The following is a 14,414-nucleotide window of genomic DNA, read 5'->3' on the forward strand; positions in this document are numbered from 1 at the left end:
TTTCAAAATGTGAGGAGTAGAAAGTGCAGATATTCGTCTTGAAATTGGGGGGTAATTAAAAGCAAAAATAAATACTCAAGTAAAGAACCGATACCTGACTCGATTACTTCCCACATTTGGCAGTCATTTAGCTTAGCTTAGCATAAAGACATGAAAATAGCCTAACACCTTGCCTGGCTCTTCCCAAAGGTAAGCAAATACGACTGTGTACCAAACTGTTCCTGTGAGATCTTATTTCTTATGTAAATAAAACATGAATAATCACGGGAGCAAGAAAATCCTGCTAGCCATGTTTAAAACTGACTAATAAAATAAAAGTCACACACAGAACTGGTGGTATCGCTTCTCCTGAGGGCATTTTACCTCTTCTGGCTTGATGTAATGTTTATCGTTGTTGTGTAACACCTATGTCTTCCGGAAGGCTCTGGCAGACTGGGAGGAGCTCAATGTGCAGTACAGATCTTTACTCCACCCCCCACCATCCCTGTGAACACGGTCCACCTGCTGCTGTCAGTCCTACCCTTTCCTTTGCCTGAAGCAACTGTCATCCCAAAGGATCCTGACAGCCATGCCAGCTGGGAGCAGGGGCTGAAAGAAGAATGCTAGCATCTCCTGCTAGCCCCCTAAAATATCTTCCATGCAGTTCACAGGGTTTAAATTTAGACTCCACATGAGGCAGCAGCAAACAGTGTGTAGCTGAAGTCAAAGCAAGAGGCTCCCCAGTTCGCTCTGTCAGGAGTCGTAGACTGGACAGAAGTCTTTTTTCCTTTTGATATCAGAAGAAGGAAAAAGCCAAACAGCAAATATGTCGGATGATAGAGACCTTGAGGATCTCAATGAGGAGGACATTGATGAGGATGAAATCCTTGCTATGCTTTCACCTGAGGAGCTGCAAGAGCTCCAGAGTGAGATGGATGTTATTATCGCCCCAGATGAGAGAGTACCGGTCGGACAGAGACAGAAGGACCAGACGGAGAAGCCTCCCACGGGGTCGTTCGACCACAGATCGCTGGTTGATTACCTCTACTGGGAGAAAGAGTCCAAACGTATGCTTGAAGAGGAGAGAGTGCCTGTTACTCTGCTGCCCAGCGAGGTAAGAGATCTATAAAGATTAATCACCGATCAATTTAGAGCATTTAACCGTTGAAACTACAAACCCTAAATTGTTAAATGTCAAAGGCTGGGAAAAATAAATAAAACAATGGTTGGACTGGCACACTTCTAACCTCGGTTTGATTTGTTGATTTCATCAGAAAACTTTGAGGGAGGAAGCTGAAAACAAAGAAAAAGAAGAAAAGACAGACGATGGGGAGTATGAAGTGTATGAAGTGATAGAGGAAGTCATTGAGGAAGAAGCCGCAGATGGGGCAGACGGAGAGGAAATTATAGAGGAGATCATTGAGGAAATTGTTGAAGAGGTTGAAGAGAGCGCTGATAACGACGAAACGCTGGATGAGAAAGACGAAAAGTCACCAGCAAACAAAGACGAACATGAAAACAAAGACAAACAAGTAGATCCTCCAGACGACAACACAGAAAAAGTACCAGAAAACAAAACAGATAATGATGAGGCTCTCGCAGACACAAAGGAAAGTGCGAGCTTAGCTCCAGAACAAAACACATCACAGGTTAAACAGGAAGAGGAAATTAAAACTACAGACTCTTTGGCTCCCAAAGAGGCTCACGAGGAGCCAGAGACAAATGAAACCAACGATAAGCTCCCGCAGAAAGAAGAGAGAAAGATTAACAAATTAAATATTCCAAAGCTCGCCTTCAATAACATAAAAATGACATCAAGACCTTCAGGAAACGAGACGAACCTGGACTCGACGCTTGACAAAATTCGCAAGAACAACCCCTCAGTCACCGAGGTAAACCTCAACAACATCGAAAACATTCCCAAAGAGATGCTCTTAGACTACGTCAACGGCTTGAAGAAGAACAAGCACGTGAAAACCTTCAGCATAGCCAACACTGGCGTTGACGAAAACATAGCTTTCAACGTGGCCAACATGTTGCGAGAGAACCGCAGCATCACCACTTTGAATATCGAGTCCAACTTCATCACCGGAAAGGGAATCGTCGCCATCATCCGCTGCCTCCAATTCAACGAGACGCTGACAGAGCTGCGCTTTCACAACCAGAGGCACATGCTGGGTCATCACTCGGAGATGGAGATCTCAAGACTTCTCAAGGCCAACAACACGCTCCTGAAGATGGGCTACCACTTTGAGCTGCCGGGGCCCAGGATGGTGGTGACCAACATTCTAACCAGGAATCTGGACCGCCAGAGGCAGCTGAGGAAGGAGGATCAGAAGCAGCAGCAGGTGAAGGAGCAGAGGGAGATGATGCAGATGTATGAGAACAGTCTGAACCTGCCACCTGGTTTGCTCGAGATGCTTGGTTACATACCTCCTCTAGAAGTCTTGCAGCAGCATGGACTCGTCCCACCATCAACAGACCTAAGCGCTCTTCCTCAAACACACAACCAAACAGAACAACCAGAGCCGAAGAAGAAGCAGCTCAAGCACAAAAGCACGCCAGAACAACGCAGTGCTGAACCAGCAAACCCATTAAGGGACGTCCAGCTGAAGAGGACACCCAAGAAACGCGACCCTTTTCTGGACCTGGACCCGAGAGATAACTCGAGACCGGAGAGGGCAAGTTTCAAACTGAGGAAGACTCCCAAAGTGAAGGATGAGGGCAGTGGAGAGATGGCGGACGAAAGGGCAAACCTGACTGACGTGATTAAGACTTTGAAGCCCGTCCCTCGCAGACGACAGCCACCAAAGGTCGACCTCACACCCAGGGATCAGCTCCTAAGTGAGATCAAGAAGAGCAACGTGGCTTATCTCAAATCAGTGAGTATCCAACAACTGGTCCTGGGGGATCAAACAAATTGTGGTCCTGTTCTTGGGAGTAGGATTTTTCATTCAATACAAACTGATTACATATGAATGTATTCTCATACAGTCACTATAAGTCATCCTCGATTCTCTCCTTTGTCTCTGCCTGCAGGTGCCGCTCCCTAAAGTCCTGGAATCAAGTGAAACGAGTCTCCTCTGAGGGCTTCAACTTTAGCTATTTGATTTCGTCATCATAGTGTATGTTTGTTTTACACAGATGTAGTTTTAGTCACTCCGAAATGATTTAAATGCACTGTGCATAATAAGAGTGAACTATACTGTCCTTACACATTAAAATATTGGCTGGTTGTTCTTCCACTCCACAGATGTGTTTTATTGCACGTTAGATTAATGCTTTTAGAGCAAACTACTTCCATACGATCAGTGTCAAACTTAATGAACCCAAACTAAATCATTACAGTTACTCCCTGTTACTTCTAGATATGATTCTTGAAAGATCAAATATTTTTTTAATTAGGTGAGGTCATTTAAAGCTCATGTGAGGAACTTCCTGTTTGTGTTGATTTTGGCGCCCCCTGTTGACAAAGCTGTACCTCTTATCTCTTTGCTGATTTTGTCCTCTACATTCTTAAGTTGTGGTTTTTAAACAACTCATCCTGCTTTCTTTAACAGTCACATGTATCACTCACTTTACATTTTTTTAACCCTGGAAAATGTAAACAAAGGCAGCGTGCAGTTAATCGCCTCGTCTGACACCTATCCCCCCGCCAGCAGTTTCAGGCATTGAAAATTACCATATAGAAATAATCAATCTTGTCACTGATGGTCTGGTTTGCTTTTGTAGCTCATATACAGGTATCAGAATTAATTTCAGTCTGTTTCATAACCAGTGAAAAACTCCTCACAGGAGCTTTAAAAAGGAGATATGATTCACAATCCTGTTAAGTTGATGCCTTGTTGATAGTTAGTCAGATAGATAGACAGTCAAATAACTGTGTGTACGATATCCATTACAACAGTAAGCAGTGTTCTAAGTAAGCCGTTTCAGTACTTCTTTGTTTCCACAGGAGTATTTGACCCAAATACGACAAAAACAACTTAAATTGTATGAAAATTAAAAACATCTATATATTGACACCAAGACTTGTAAACACTGGAACATAAATCAGGTTATGTTTATTTCTATGCAGCCATGTTTTACTTCAAGTTCTGTATTCAATCATCACTTTTCAAGAATGGAAAGTCACACGCAACATAGGTGATATAATATATAGCATCCATATAACACAATCTTGCTGCCATTTACGAAGGTAGCCTGCACAAACTGCAGTCAATGTGCATGTGTGAAAATCAAACACAAACAGCTGCTTTTACAGTCAGGATGAGCAACTTTAGATTTCATGAAGATTCTTAATTAAGATCCCAGTAGAGATTGTGAAAATAGGATGGGAAACACCTGGCTCTAGTCGCGTACATTTAAATGAAGAGGTAACAATGAGGAATCAAAGTTGATTAATTTATTAATAATTTTGTCTCATGGCCAAAATGATTTACTGCAGATATTTCATACATTTCTGCATGCTATATTATTAAAATAACAACACACCAAAAACAACAACAAGCATGTACATACCATGACATAATATCCAAACAATAAAGCTGCACTTGCCATTCATTTTTCTATTTTGCATAGCTGTGATCAGAGGGGGTACACTCAGGCCAGCCTGTATGGTCAGGAGCTGTACGCGCAAATCTTTTGAGAATAGGAATATTTATACTCCGGTAATATCAGGCAGGCCACGTAACAATGTTCCCACAATGTGAAAAATGCTCTCAGATCAGTATCTCCTACAGCTCCTGGAGTGACACAATGGAGTTATTGCTGTTTTATAAGCAGTTCACTGGGTGTTGGGGTCTCTATCTTAATAATAATGTGTGTTTACTCCATGAGAACAAAATCAAGCATGCTTGTTTTGAGGTAGCAAACTGAGAGGATCTTATGTCTTTTTAAGAGCAATACAATTGGTATCTCATAACAGCATTTGTGTTTTGGTGAAATACATACTCAGTTTCCATGTGGAACAAAGTGCGTTGTTGACGAGGGAAAAGATTTTTGGATGATTTTTGCACACACAGGAATGCTCAAACCTTTGGTAGACTTAAGTGCCCATTGCCTTTCAACATCCAATCCACTCTGTGATTGTGCAAAACTTATAATTATGTTCTTATCTTTCTGTATACTCTAGACAGTGTAAACTAACACAAAAGAATAAGAGAATAAGGAAACAGAAATGGATAAAAAGAAGGGGAATGCTTACACCAGTAACCTTACATGTGCAGAGGGGATTCAAACTTGACACATGGGATGATGCTATGGCAATTTTAATCCATACTTCATGACACTAATTTCCCTTGGCACACCTTTAGTTAGAGCTTTATTCCTTCAGTTTGCTCTCAATGAAATCCTGAATCTTGTTCATTCTCTCCTCCTGCTGATCCAGGAGGTCCATGATGATGCCCATGGGGGTCTTCTTCAGCCCGACGCCCTCAATCTTGTTCTCCAGTCTGTTCTTCATGTTGCGCAGTCTCAGCGAGGCATGGATCAGAATTACTACAGGGAATACAACAGATAGTTGTTTATATGTTTTTGCAATGGGAATATAAATAAGTACATCTTGGAAAAAAGGAAAACAAAATGTGATACTGCTGGATCGCGGATATAAAGCAGGCGTAAGGATCAGCGTGTCTTTTATTCCCATGACAGGCGGATACTGAATGCATGACATCAGACAGTAAATGTAGTTCTGGCCAAATCAACCACCCATAGCAACCCGTCAACACAGGCAGCAGTGGGCAGGCCTCCTGGGAAGCCATCAAAGTGTCTCATCTATCTGCCATAATGTTAGAGCGGCAACATTTGCTCTAACGATCCCACCCATCAATTATCTAAACCACTCCGCTGACGGTCTGACTCTGAAAGTCTGAAAGTATTTAGAGAGCTCAAAGAAAATCCAAAACAATACTTCTGAGCTACTGTATCGCTCTCTATGCGAGTTTATTTTGCTATCTGTGTCATGAGTGAATACGTTTCAGTAATGCTGTAAAAGCCCTTCAGTGAGTCAGGATGAGAGTGTGCAGGGGAAAAACTTGTTCACCAACAGAAAAACCTCAGTTATGAATTTCTGTGTGACTCACAATGCCCAGTTTTCCCTACTGTCATATTGGCCAACATACTGATGGGAACGTGAGATAAAATTCAAGTCAGAGTACGCAAAACACCAAGCCCCTGAAGGCTAGAATTAAGCTTAAGTAGTTCCTAGAGAGCAAAAATGTGATTGTCACATCGGTTTATTAAAGTGTTGTTAAACAACATTGAAAAAAGCTGATGTAAACTATAGAACCAATTTGTTTTTCCTCATGAAGAAATCTTGTGTAACTTTTTGGAGGAAACAAAAGGAAACCAAAATGACTCAGTAAAATTTTCCCATATTCTATAATGTGATACAGGATACAGGTCATGCTTCTGGAGGAAAGAGTTCAGAGAAACTCATTATTTAAAACGAATAAAGTTAAGCTTGAATCTTCAATAATTCATGGGGTAACAACTAAACCATCTCCATGCAGCAGATGCAAACTCTACCCTTTAGTAAAAGGCAACAGCTGCTTCTGAAATTCCCAACCGACCTGCTATTTCGTAGGTTAGATTATTTATAGATTTAGAATTAGTCTGTAACCAAACATACGAGACTTACACAGCAAAGGGAAGGTGATTCCAAAGATGAAGACCATGACGCCGCCGCACAGCGACAGCAGAAAGTAACTGGTGACCATGACCCCGATGACAAACAGAGTGGGGTTCCTCTTTTTGAAGTTCTTGACAAAGGCTTTGTTCTCTCCTGCCCACACTGAACCCATGAAGACCAGAGTCACTACAAGGCCTCCCAGAAACATGCCAAATGGGTTCAGGAACCTGAAAAGTAAACATGAAAATTACTTATAAATATATTTATAAAGCCTTAATTGGCAACATGCTGCCATATGTCAACTCCTTATTAAACCGGTCTCACAGTCAATATTCAACATGTTTGGGTAATTGGCTGATGCTCAATGTCCTACAGGCAAACACTGTATTTTGAACAACTGCTTATAGCTTCTCTGCTGCGTTCACACTGCAATATACACTAAAACACATTTGTACCTCTGGGCCAATTTAAAACAATGATAACAAACTACTCTGCCTTTGTGTGTGACTGTTTTTAAATCTGTTGTTGCCATCCTTTTTGTGTTTATTCTATTTGTGCATGTTGATTATGTTTTGTTGTATTCTCTACATCACTGAAAATGAGGGCATGCCCTCAATTATATCTCGAGATTTAAATAAAGGTTGAATGAATGAACATAAATGTACTCAATAAGGTGTATGCATTTTATTTAACAAAAAATAGCACAGCCTGCTGGTGATAAGAACAACTGCTTACATCCTGGCCAGCTGATGTAAACCACTTGAGGGCATGTGCCCACAGTAAGGCCTCATTATTTCCACTACATCATCCTCTATTCAAAGAAAACTATCAAACCAGCTTCATGTATTCAAAATAAAAGCCAACTAGTAGCAGTGATATGTGACTGTATGAGCTACTGATACAATGCAGTATCATTGATTCTAACAAACACACATCTCGATAAGTAACATTTATTTTAAATTAAGAGGACCTGGGGTTAACCGTTTCTGTTTAAACGTGCACACGTTTTAAGCTAGCTACAGCGTTATCTTCCTAACAGTTTCAACTGGTGACGAAGGTATTTGTAAAGCAAATGTGTAACTGCTTTTAGGCCAAGCCAGGCCACGTTAAAGGCTAGAAATAAGTTAACTGTGACGTGCCTTAAAGGTTTGCACAACAATTCTATAAGTTACAGAAATAGCCTGTTTGGTCATGATGGGTGTGGATGAAAGGTATGCAGGCTAATTAAACACAGCGCCAGAGATGCTAGCCTTCCTGCGTTAGCATGCTAACAGGACTTACCCTACAATGAGGAAAACCACCACAGCCACGGCGAAATAATTGGTCTGGTAGTACAGTAAGTTACTGATCACTCTGTTGTTCCACTTTGTCAAATCCCCGAACTCAGGTTTGGCGAACCGGTCCGTTCCGGGGAAGAAATCATCCAACGGTCTGAGGGGTGCGAGCTCCATCTTGGCTGCCATGACTTCAACGTGTACACACAAACACAAACATACCCACCGCACGCGCTGCGTAATATTTTGACAGGTCAGCTGATCGCCGTCAGAACGTGGAGGAGGGGAGTCAAACGAGAAGCTGTAATCTCGCCAAAAATCTCACGAGAGTTTATCCTCGAAGTAGTGCTTGAATTAGACTTGCGTTAGAATACGCAGGAGCATGTGTATATTGAAATTAATACAATAAGATGTAAAACAAAAACATCTACCCACAGAAGAGCATATTAAAAAATTAAAATGATGATATGTAAATACAGTTTAAGTTTGTTTTAAAAACACTTTCATACTATAAGTACTGTGTGAAAAGTACCTTGCAATGTATGAAGCAGTATGTCACACAATGCCCTCCAATGTCTGATTTAAAATTGCTGTCATACAATGCTTAACTGTGTTTCATTTTCATATCAAGTCGATTCACCACCTACAGACAACTTGTACAAAAAAATGCCCGTATTACACCTAGCTTCAAGCCACCCTACACTGGCTGCCTGTTGATTTTAGGAGTGATTTTAAGATTCTTTTAATCAAGTTTAAGACCAGACACGGGCTAGCCCCTCCCTATATTTCTGACCTTTTATCCCCCTCTCAGCCAGTATGCAGTCTGAGATCCTCTGGTAATGCTTTGCTGGCCATTCCAAGGTCTAGGCTGAAAACAAAAAGTGACAGAGCTTTTGTTGTCAGAGACACCAGACTTTGGAACAACCTGCTCCGGGATATCAGACTTGCGCCGTCAGTTTTTTTTTTAAAACATTAATTTTATTTGTCTGTCTGCTTTAATTGTCTGAAGCACTTTGTTACCTGTATTGAAAAGTGCTATACAAATAAAATTATTATTATTACTATTATTATTTATTAGGCTATATAATCTCATTATGACACCTTCAGGTTTTGAACAGATTGCTGGATCTAATTACACAGTAAAATTGTTATACAAAACAATTCTAACATACCGTGTGATTTGGTTAGGGACAATGATATTTTTGAAGGCAGAAAACAACATATTTTGTCTGTTTTGTTCCCATGCGCTGCTGTGCGCAGCTTTGACACCCGGAAACACATCAGTCACAATCGAGGACATGGGACCGTGAAAGTATGGCGGATGCCGAGGAGCCGTAAGTCTAAATGGACGAAAATTCCTAATTTGCCGTAGTAAAGCTCTCGCCTGTTGTTGTAAATCTGGCATGCCTGAACGCCGTTTTATTTTCTTCTTCCAGGGAGAAGAAAAGAAGGCGAATAGAGGACCTGACTGAGAAGTTAGTGACGAATGCTAAATAAAGGTCTCTGACTGGCAGCAGGTTTGCGTTGCACTGTGAGCAGCGACTGCTGGGCCAGGAGACATGAAAATGAACATTTAAGCAACGCAAAGCCTTCATAACCCAGTTAGCTATGTATACAATTCATTATCTACACCAAAGTATCCATTCACAGTGTTAAACACAATAAAAAAGACCCTCCACTGCACCAGTCCTGTATCTTGCAAGATAAATCCAGTCTTAAATGACCAACACGATAGTTGTGTACCTCTTCCAAACGTCATACTTACCTTAAGCAGGTGCTGTAGTTTTAGCAATGCATTCCATTGAGCACGTCATTTAAGAGTATGCTGCCCAGTAATGTCCCACAATGCAGTGCACCAAGTGCAAATGGAGGAGGAACTTGCAGCTGAAAAATATACAAATGATACTGATGAAATAACTCTAGACACAAAGTTGCCTGATGTCTGACAGGGCATGTATTGCACAATTTGCTGTTTGCATGGATGTGGGGTTCAACATATATGTTTAAGTTCCTGACTAAACTGACAGTTACCCACATCTCTTACAGTTCTTCATAGATCTTTCCCCCTGTGACCCATCAATACAAAGCATTTTTATACTGTGGCTAACAAGTGCATGGGTATAAGTTAGTAGATTTTTATTGGAATATTGATTTTCCCCCTTAAAATGTTTCTTCTGGTTATTTTTTAATAAAAGGTGAGAAAAAATATACGTAATAGTCAAAAAAATAACTAAGTAGTAATTTTCAGATTTCTGGGTTACAATAATTTGGTGATCATTAGCATTTTGTAGGCTAGTTTAAATGATATTTTATTTTGCACAGAAGATAACATCCAAAATATGGCCAGCTGCTTCATTTAACTGCCTTCTTCACTCAACTTTCAAGAAGTTTCTCCTTTGGAAAATTAAAAATACATTAAATCAGGGACACATGGCATTGTTATGGTGAGCTTAGTTATTTTACAAGTTCAGTGTATCTTGGTTTGTTGTTTTTCCAGAATGGCTGTAGATGGAGGACACAGGGACGGTGGTTGCGACTGGGACGGCCGGTGGAATCATGTGAGGAAGTTTTTGGAGAGACCGGGCCCGTTTACCCATCCTGACTTTGAGCCAAGCACTGAGGTGACATACAGTATATGCACTTTGCTGGAAACAGAAATAATTATTTTCAGATGAATCAGTGATAAAACTGTAGTTATACTCTCTATATAGTACACTCCTTTTGTTCTATAAATATGGTGGTGTTTCTTTCATCGCAGTCTCTACAGTTCTTGTTGGAAACATGCAAGATTCTGGTTATTGGTGCAGGAGGACTTGGATGTGAACTCCTCAAAGATTTGGTAGGACATGTTTTTAATTGTACACACTCAAATGTAAGCTGACCTAACACAAACTGTCTTTACTGGTTGCATCATTGGCTACATTTTTACAGTCTCGTTATCTTGTTCAGGCCCTGTCTGGGTTTCGCCTTATTCATGTGGTTGACATGGACACAATTGATTTGTCCAACCTCAACAGGCAGTTTCTTTTCAGGTATGTCTCACCGTCTCACAGGTATTTGTACTCCTTTCAAAAGTGGTGTTATATTTCTCAAGTACGGTGTATGGTGAAAAATGTGTGCTGACAGGGTGTGAGATTCTCCCCTACATACTTATGATATTTGATGTACTGTATGATGTAATAGTTTGACAGCCCTCAGTTGAAAATAAATATGGGATAACATAACATTGTGTCTTTGAACACAGGGGCATGAATTTTCATGTAGAAAACTGTGCTATTGCTACAAAAACCAGATTACATTTAGCATCTCATATACGTCCTCATATATCTATTTAGGCCCAAAGATGTTGGACGACCAAAGGCAGAAGTGGCTGCGGACTTTGTCAACAATCGCATCCCTGGATGTAAAGTTGTTCCGTATCCTTTAAACCAATGGCTTTTAAAGATCAAAGTATTGACAGTGGCAGTATTGACAATGATTTGCATTCCTTATTAATACCATGCAGCCACTTCAAAAAGATCCAAGACTTTGATGAGTCTTTTTACAGGCGTAAGTAATTTCCTTGCAAGATTTATGGCTTACCAGGTAAGAAGCTCCGAGGTTAACACTGTCGTGTCTTTCAGAGTTCCACATCATCGTCTGCGGACTGGACTCCATCATTGCCAGACGCTGGATGAACGGGATGCTGGTAGGAAAGAGAAATCGCATTTACTTTTCAGTTTTGACCTTGCCTGATTTTCCTTAGCATCAGGTGTGTGTCAGTGTAATCTGTGCCAAGTTGTGACAGACTTTGTCTTCTCTAGATATCCCTCCTGAGCTATGAAGACGGAGTCCTGGATCCCAGCTCCATCATCCCCCTCATCGATGGAGGCACTGAGGGCTTTAAAGGAAACGCTCGTGTCATTCTGCCCGGCATGACTGCATGCATCGACTGCACATTGGAGCTTTACCCGCCACAGGTGACTTTCCGACAGAAATGTATCTTCCAGTTTCTTTTTAAAGATTTATATAAATAGAGTCAATGCCATTTTTGTTGTGAATAACATAACAGAATGCTAAACCAACAGCTTGACTTTTGCGAAAGCGTTCACATCTGCGGTTAAGCTTTGCTCTCAGTGGGAGAAAGCATCTGTGGTGCACAGGAGGTGGTGCATCACATTTGCGTCTGCAGCAACAGCTGTTTGTTTTGAAAAAAGTTGTGAAAATAGGCAGTGATAAAGAGCCTCGTGGATGTATCACATTCAGAGTTGTTAAGTGCAAATTCAGCACTGCAGTCTATTTGCACGAAAGATCTTTCCAAAACATGCAGAAAGCAGAGCATTAATAAAAAAATTCGTAAAGCTTTGATGATTCCACTTATTCTTAAAAACACTTCATGCCATAATTTATGGTTTTGATATTATAGCTGTCAGTCTTTAACAACTTCAGAGTGCTGAACATAAAATGTCCTTCTCTTCGAGTGCTCTTTAAGTGCATTTATGCTTGACCTTAGTTTTACTATCCACAGATTAATTTCCCTATGTGCACCATTGCGTCAATGCCACGGCTACCAGAGCACTGCATTGAATATGCCAGAATTCTACAGTGGCCCAAAGAAAAGCCATTTGGAGGTAAGCTTAAAATATTCACATCCTTTTTTTTTTGTACTTCCACACTATAAATGCTCACAAGTAGGTCTTCCTCTCGTTAGATACCAGCCTTGACGGAGACAATCCAGAGCACATCCAGTGGGTGTTTGATAGAGCCCAAGACAGAGCTGCAGAGTTTAACATTACAGGAGTGACATACAGACTCACTCAAGGTGAGCCTGTTAATTTAACTCAGTGAAAATGTGGCACATCAGTTAGTTACTCACAATAGTTGATAGCTGTCTCCTTCACAAGTGTTTATGAGAGTGTTCTGATATTAAACCTGGGACTGTTTCTGCACCGCAGGAGTTGTAAAAAGGATCATTCCTGCTGTGGCATCGACAAATGCTGTTATTGCTGGTATGAAACTCTTTTAAAACTGGGTCCTCACTCAGAAAGCAGCAGCAGAAATTAGGATGTTTTTTCAGCACTATACATGAGATTAAATTTTGTCTCTGCTCTCCATAGCTGCCTGTGCCACGGAAGTTTTCAAAATTGCTTCAAGGTAAGGAGCAGGTCTGCGATCTCTCACCCCAATCTTCATCTTATTGTCCAGTGAACATGACATAACAGAGGTTTTCTTTTGCAGTGCATATATTCCTTTAAATAATTACCTGGTGTTTAATGACGTGGATGGACTGTACACCTACACTTTTGAAGCTGAACGAAAGGTTTGTTGTGCCCTTATTGTCACTAACTATAACTGCCATTTGCCATGCACTTTTCCTCATAGAGAATTACCAGTTTTTTATGTATCTACTTTGATTGGCAGGAAAACTGTTCAGCATGCAGCCAGGTGCCTCAGGATCTCCAGTTCCCTCCTTCTGCCAAATTACAGGAGGTCTTGGAATACCTCACAGAGAACGCCTCTCTGTGAGTATTGACAGAAATGGACAATTGACCATTTTGAAATGCTTCTTAAGGAAAAAATTGAAAAACAATGTTAATGTTTTGCAGACAAATGAAATCCCCGGCTATCACCACAACTCTGGAAGGGAAGAATAAGACTCTGTATTTGCAGGTAATTTAACGACTTTAATCTTTGTGAGAACTTAATTGTGCTTCGTCATCCGCCTTTTATTATGCACTTCCATTTAACTGCGGGTACAATTTTATTACAGTCAGTTAAATCCATTGAGGAGCGAACCAGACCAAACCTCTGCAAGACTTTAAAAGGTAAGAGGAAGAGGTTTTCTGATATTTCGAGTCAGTTCAAAGTGACCCGTATCCGTTGTTATTTATGATTACACACTTGTTGCATGTTTTCACCTCTGATTCAGAGCTGGGCCTGTCGGATGGACAGGAACTAGCCGTGGCTGATGTAACCACGCCCCAGACGGTCCTCTTCAAGCTCAATTTCACCCCCTGAATATTCATCACAACACAGCACTGATGTCAGATCGGCTGCGTCTGAATACAAACTGGGTCTTGCATCACAAGGTTATTGTGATGTTGCAGTAGCACATTTGATACGATGATGTAAATAAGATGACTAAGGTCTCACATGTGGGGTAGGATTGGTTGTCATATAAATGTGTATTCATTTAACAACATTGTTTTTCTATTAGTAACATTGTTTACTTCTTTGTGTATTTGTCCCGTGTTAGTTTATGTTGTAGCTATTTCCCTGTCAATCAATTTGAAAATAATGACGTGCACTGTGCTCCAATAAAGTTTTACTATCATGGTTGTAGAGAAAGCATCTTTAATTCTTTGTCATATTTATCAACTCAAAAACAACGGGGCAACTTCAATTTTTAACAATAAGTTTATCAAAAGAATCTGGTTAACACCCACTACATAAATATACACTTTGAAACAGGAGACTTGTTTTATTAGCCTTATTCAGTGTGGATAAAAGTAGTAGAAAGTACAATATTTCCAACTGGAATGAAATAGATT

The 14,414-nt window shown here is 40.6% G+C and overlaps 3 protein-coding genes across 5 annotated transcripts; 2 read left to right on the plus strand and 1 right to left on the minus strand.

Moving 5' to 3' along the window:
• Positions 1 to 701: 701 nt before the first annotated feature.
• On the plus strand, positions 702 to 3,328 carry lmod3 (leiomodin 3 (fetal)). Its single transcript, XM_069659760.1, has 3 exons — positions 702 to 1,093; positions 1,254 to 2,861; positions 3,019 to 3,328. Exons 1-3 carry the CDS (start codon positions 806 to 808, stop codon positions 3,064 to 3,066), a joined length of 1,944 nt encoding a protein of 647 aa, XP_069515861.1. The 5' UTR covers positions 702 to 805; the 3' UTR covers positions 3,067 to 3,328.
• A 698-nt stretch (positions 3,329 to 4,026) lies between these two features.
• LOC138590323 (PRA1 family protein 3-like) lies at positions 4,027 to 8,110 on the minus strand. Its single transcript, XM_069660938.1, has 3 exons — positions 7,892 to 8,110; positions 6,620 to 6,837; positions 4,027 to 5,478 (listed from the first exon to the last, which is right to left on the minus strand). Exons 1-3 carry the CDS (start codon positions 8,071 to 8,073, stop codon positions 5,303 to 5,305), a joined length of 576 nt encoding a protein of 191 aa, XP_069517039.1. The 5' UTR covers positions 8,074 to 8,110; the 3' UTR covers positions 4,027 to 5,302.
• Positions 8,111 to 9,181: 1,071 nt separating this feature from the next.
• On the plus strand, positions 9,182 to 14,199 carry LOC138589546 (NEDD8-activating enzyme E1 catalytic subunit-like). 3 transcript variants are annotated; one of them, XM_069659885.1, is made up of 18 exons: positions 9,185 to 9,218; positions 9,321 to 9,359; positions 10,382 to 10,505; positions 10,643 to 10,723; positions 10,834 to 10,916; positions 11,220 to 11,300; positions 11,390 to 11,433; positions 11,508 to 11,572; positions 11,688 to 11,843; positions 12,392 to 12,494; positions 12,575 to 12,685; positions 12,819 to 12,872; positions 12,981 to 13,017; positions 13,102 to 13,183; positions 13,285 to 13,385; positions 13,470 to 13,533; positions 13,634 to 13,688; positions 13,793 to 14,199. In XM_069659885.1, exons 1-18 carry the CDS (start codon positions 9,199 to 9,201, stop codon positions 13,879 to 13,881), a joined length of 1,389 nt encoding a protein of 462 aa, XP_069515986.1. In that variant the 5' UTR covers positions 9,185 to 9,198; the 3' UTR covers positions 13,882 to 14,199. The 3 variants fall into 3 exon arrangements, with proteins under 3 accessions (XP_069515987.1, XP_069515986.1, XP_069515988.1); XM_069659887.1 differs by having other exon boundaries at positions 9,196 to 9,218; positions 9,321 to 9,383; XM_069659886.1 differs by lacking the exon at positions 9,321 to 9,359 and having other exon boundaries at positions 9,182 to 9,218.
• The last annotated feature ends 215 nt before the right edge of the window (positions 14,200 to 14,414 follow it).

The sequence above is a fragment of the Semicossyphus pulcher genome, unplaced genomic scaffold (genome assembly GCF_022749685.1).
Source record: "Semicossyphus pulcher isolate SPU_LCO1_2020_fin unplaced genomic scaffold, fSemPul1.0.p SCAF_13, whole genome shotgun sequence".
NCBI classification, from domain to species: Eukaryota; Metazoa; Chordata; class Actinopteri; order Labriformes; family Labridae; genus Semicossyphus; species Semicossyphus pulcher.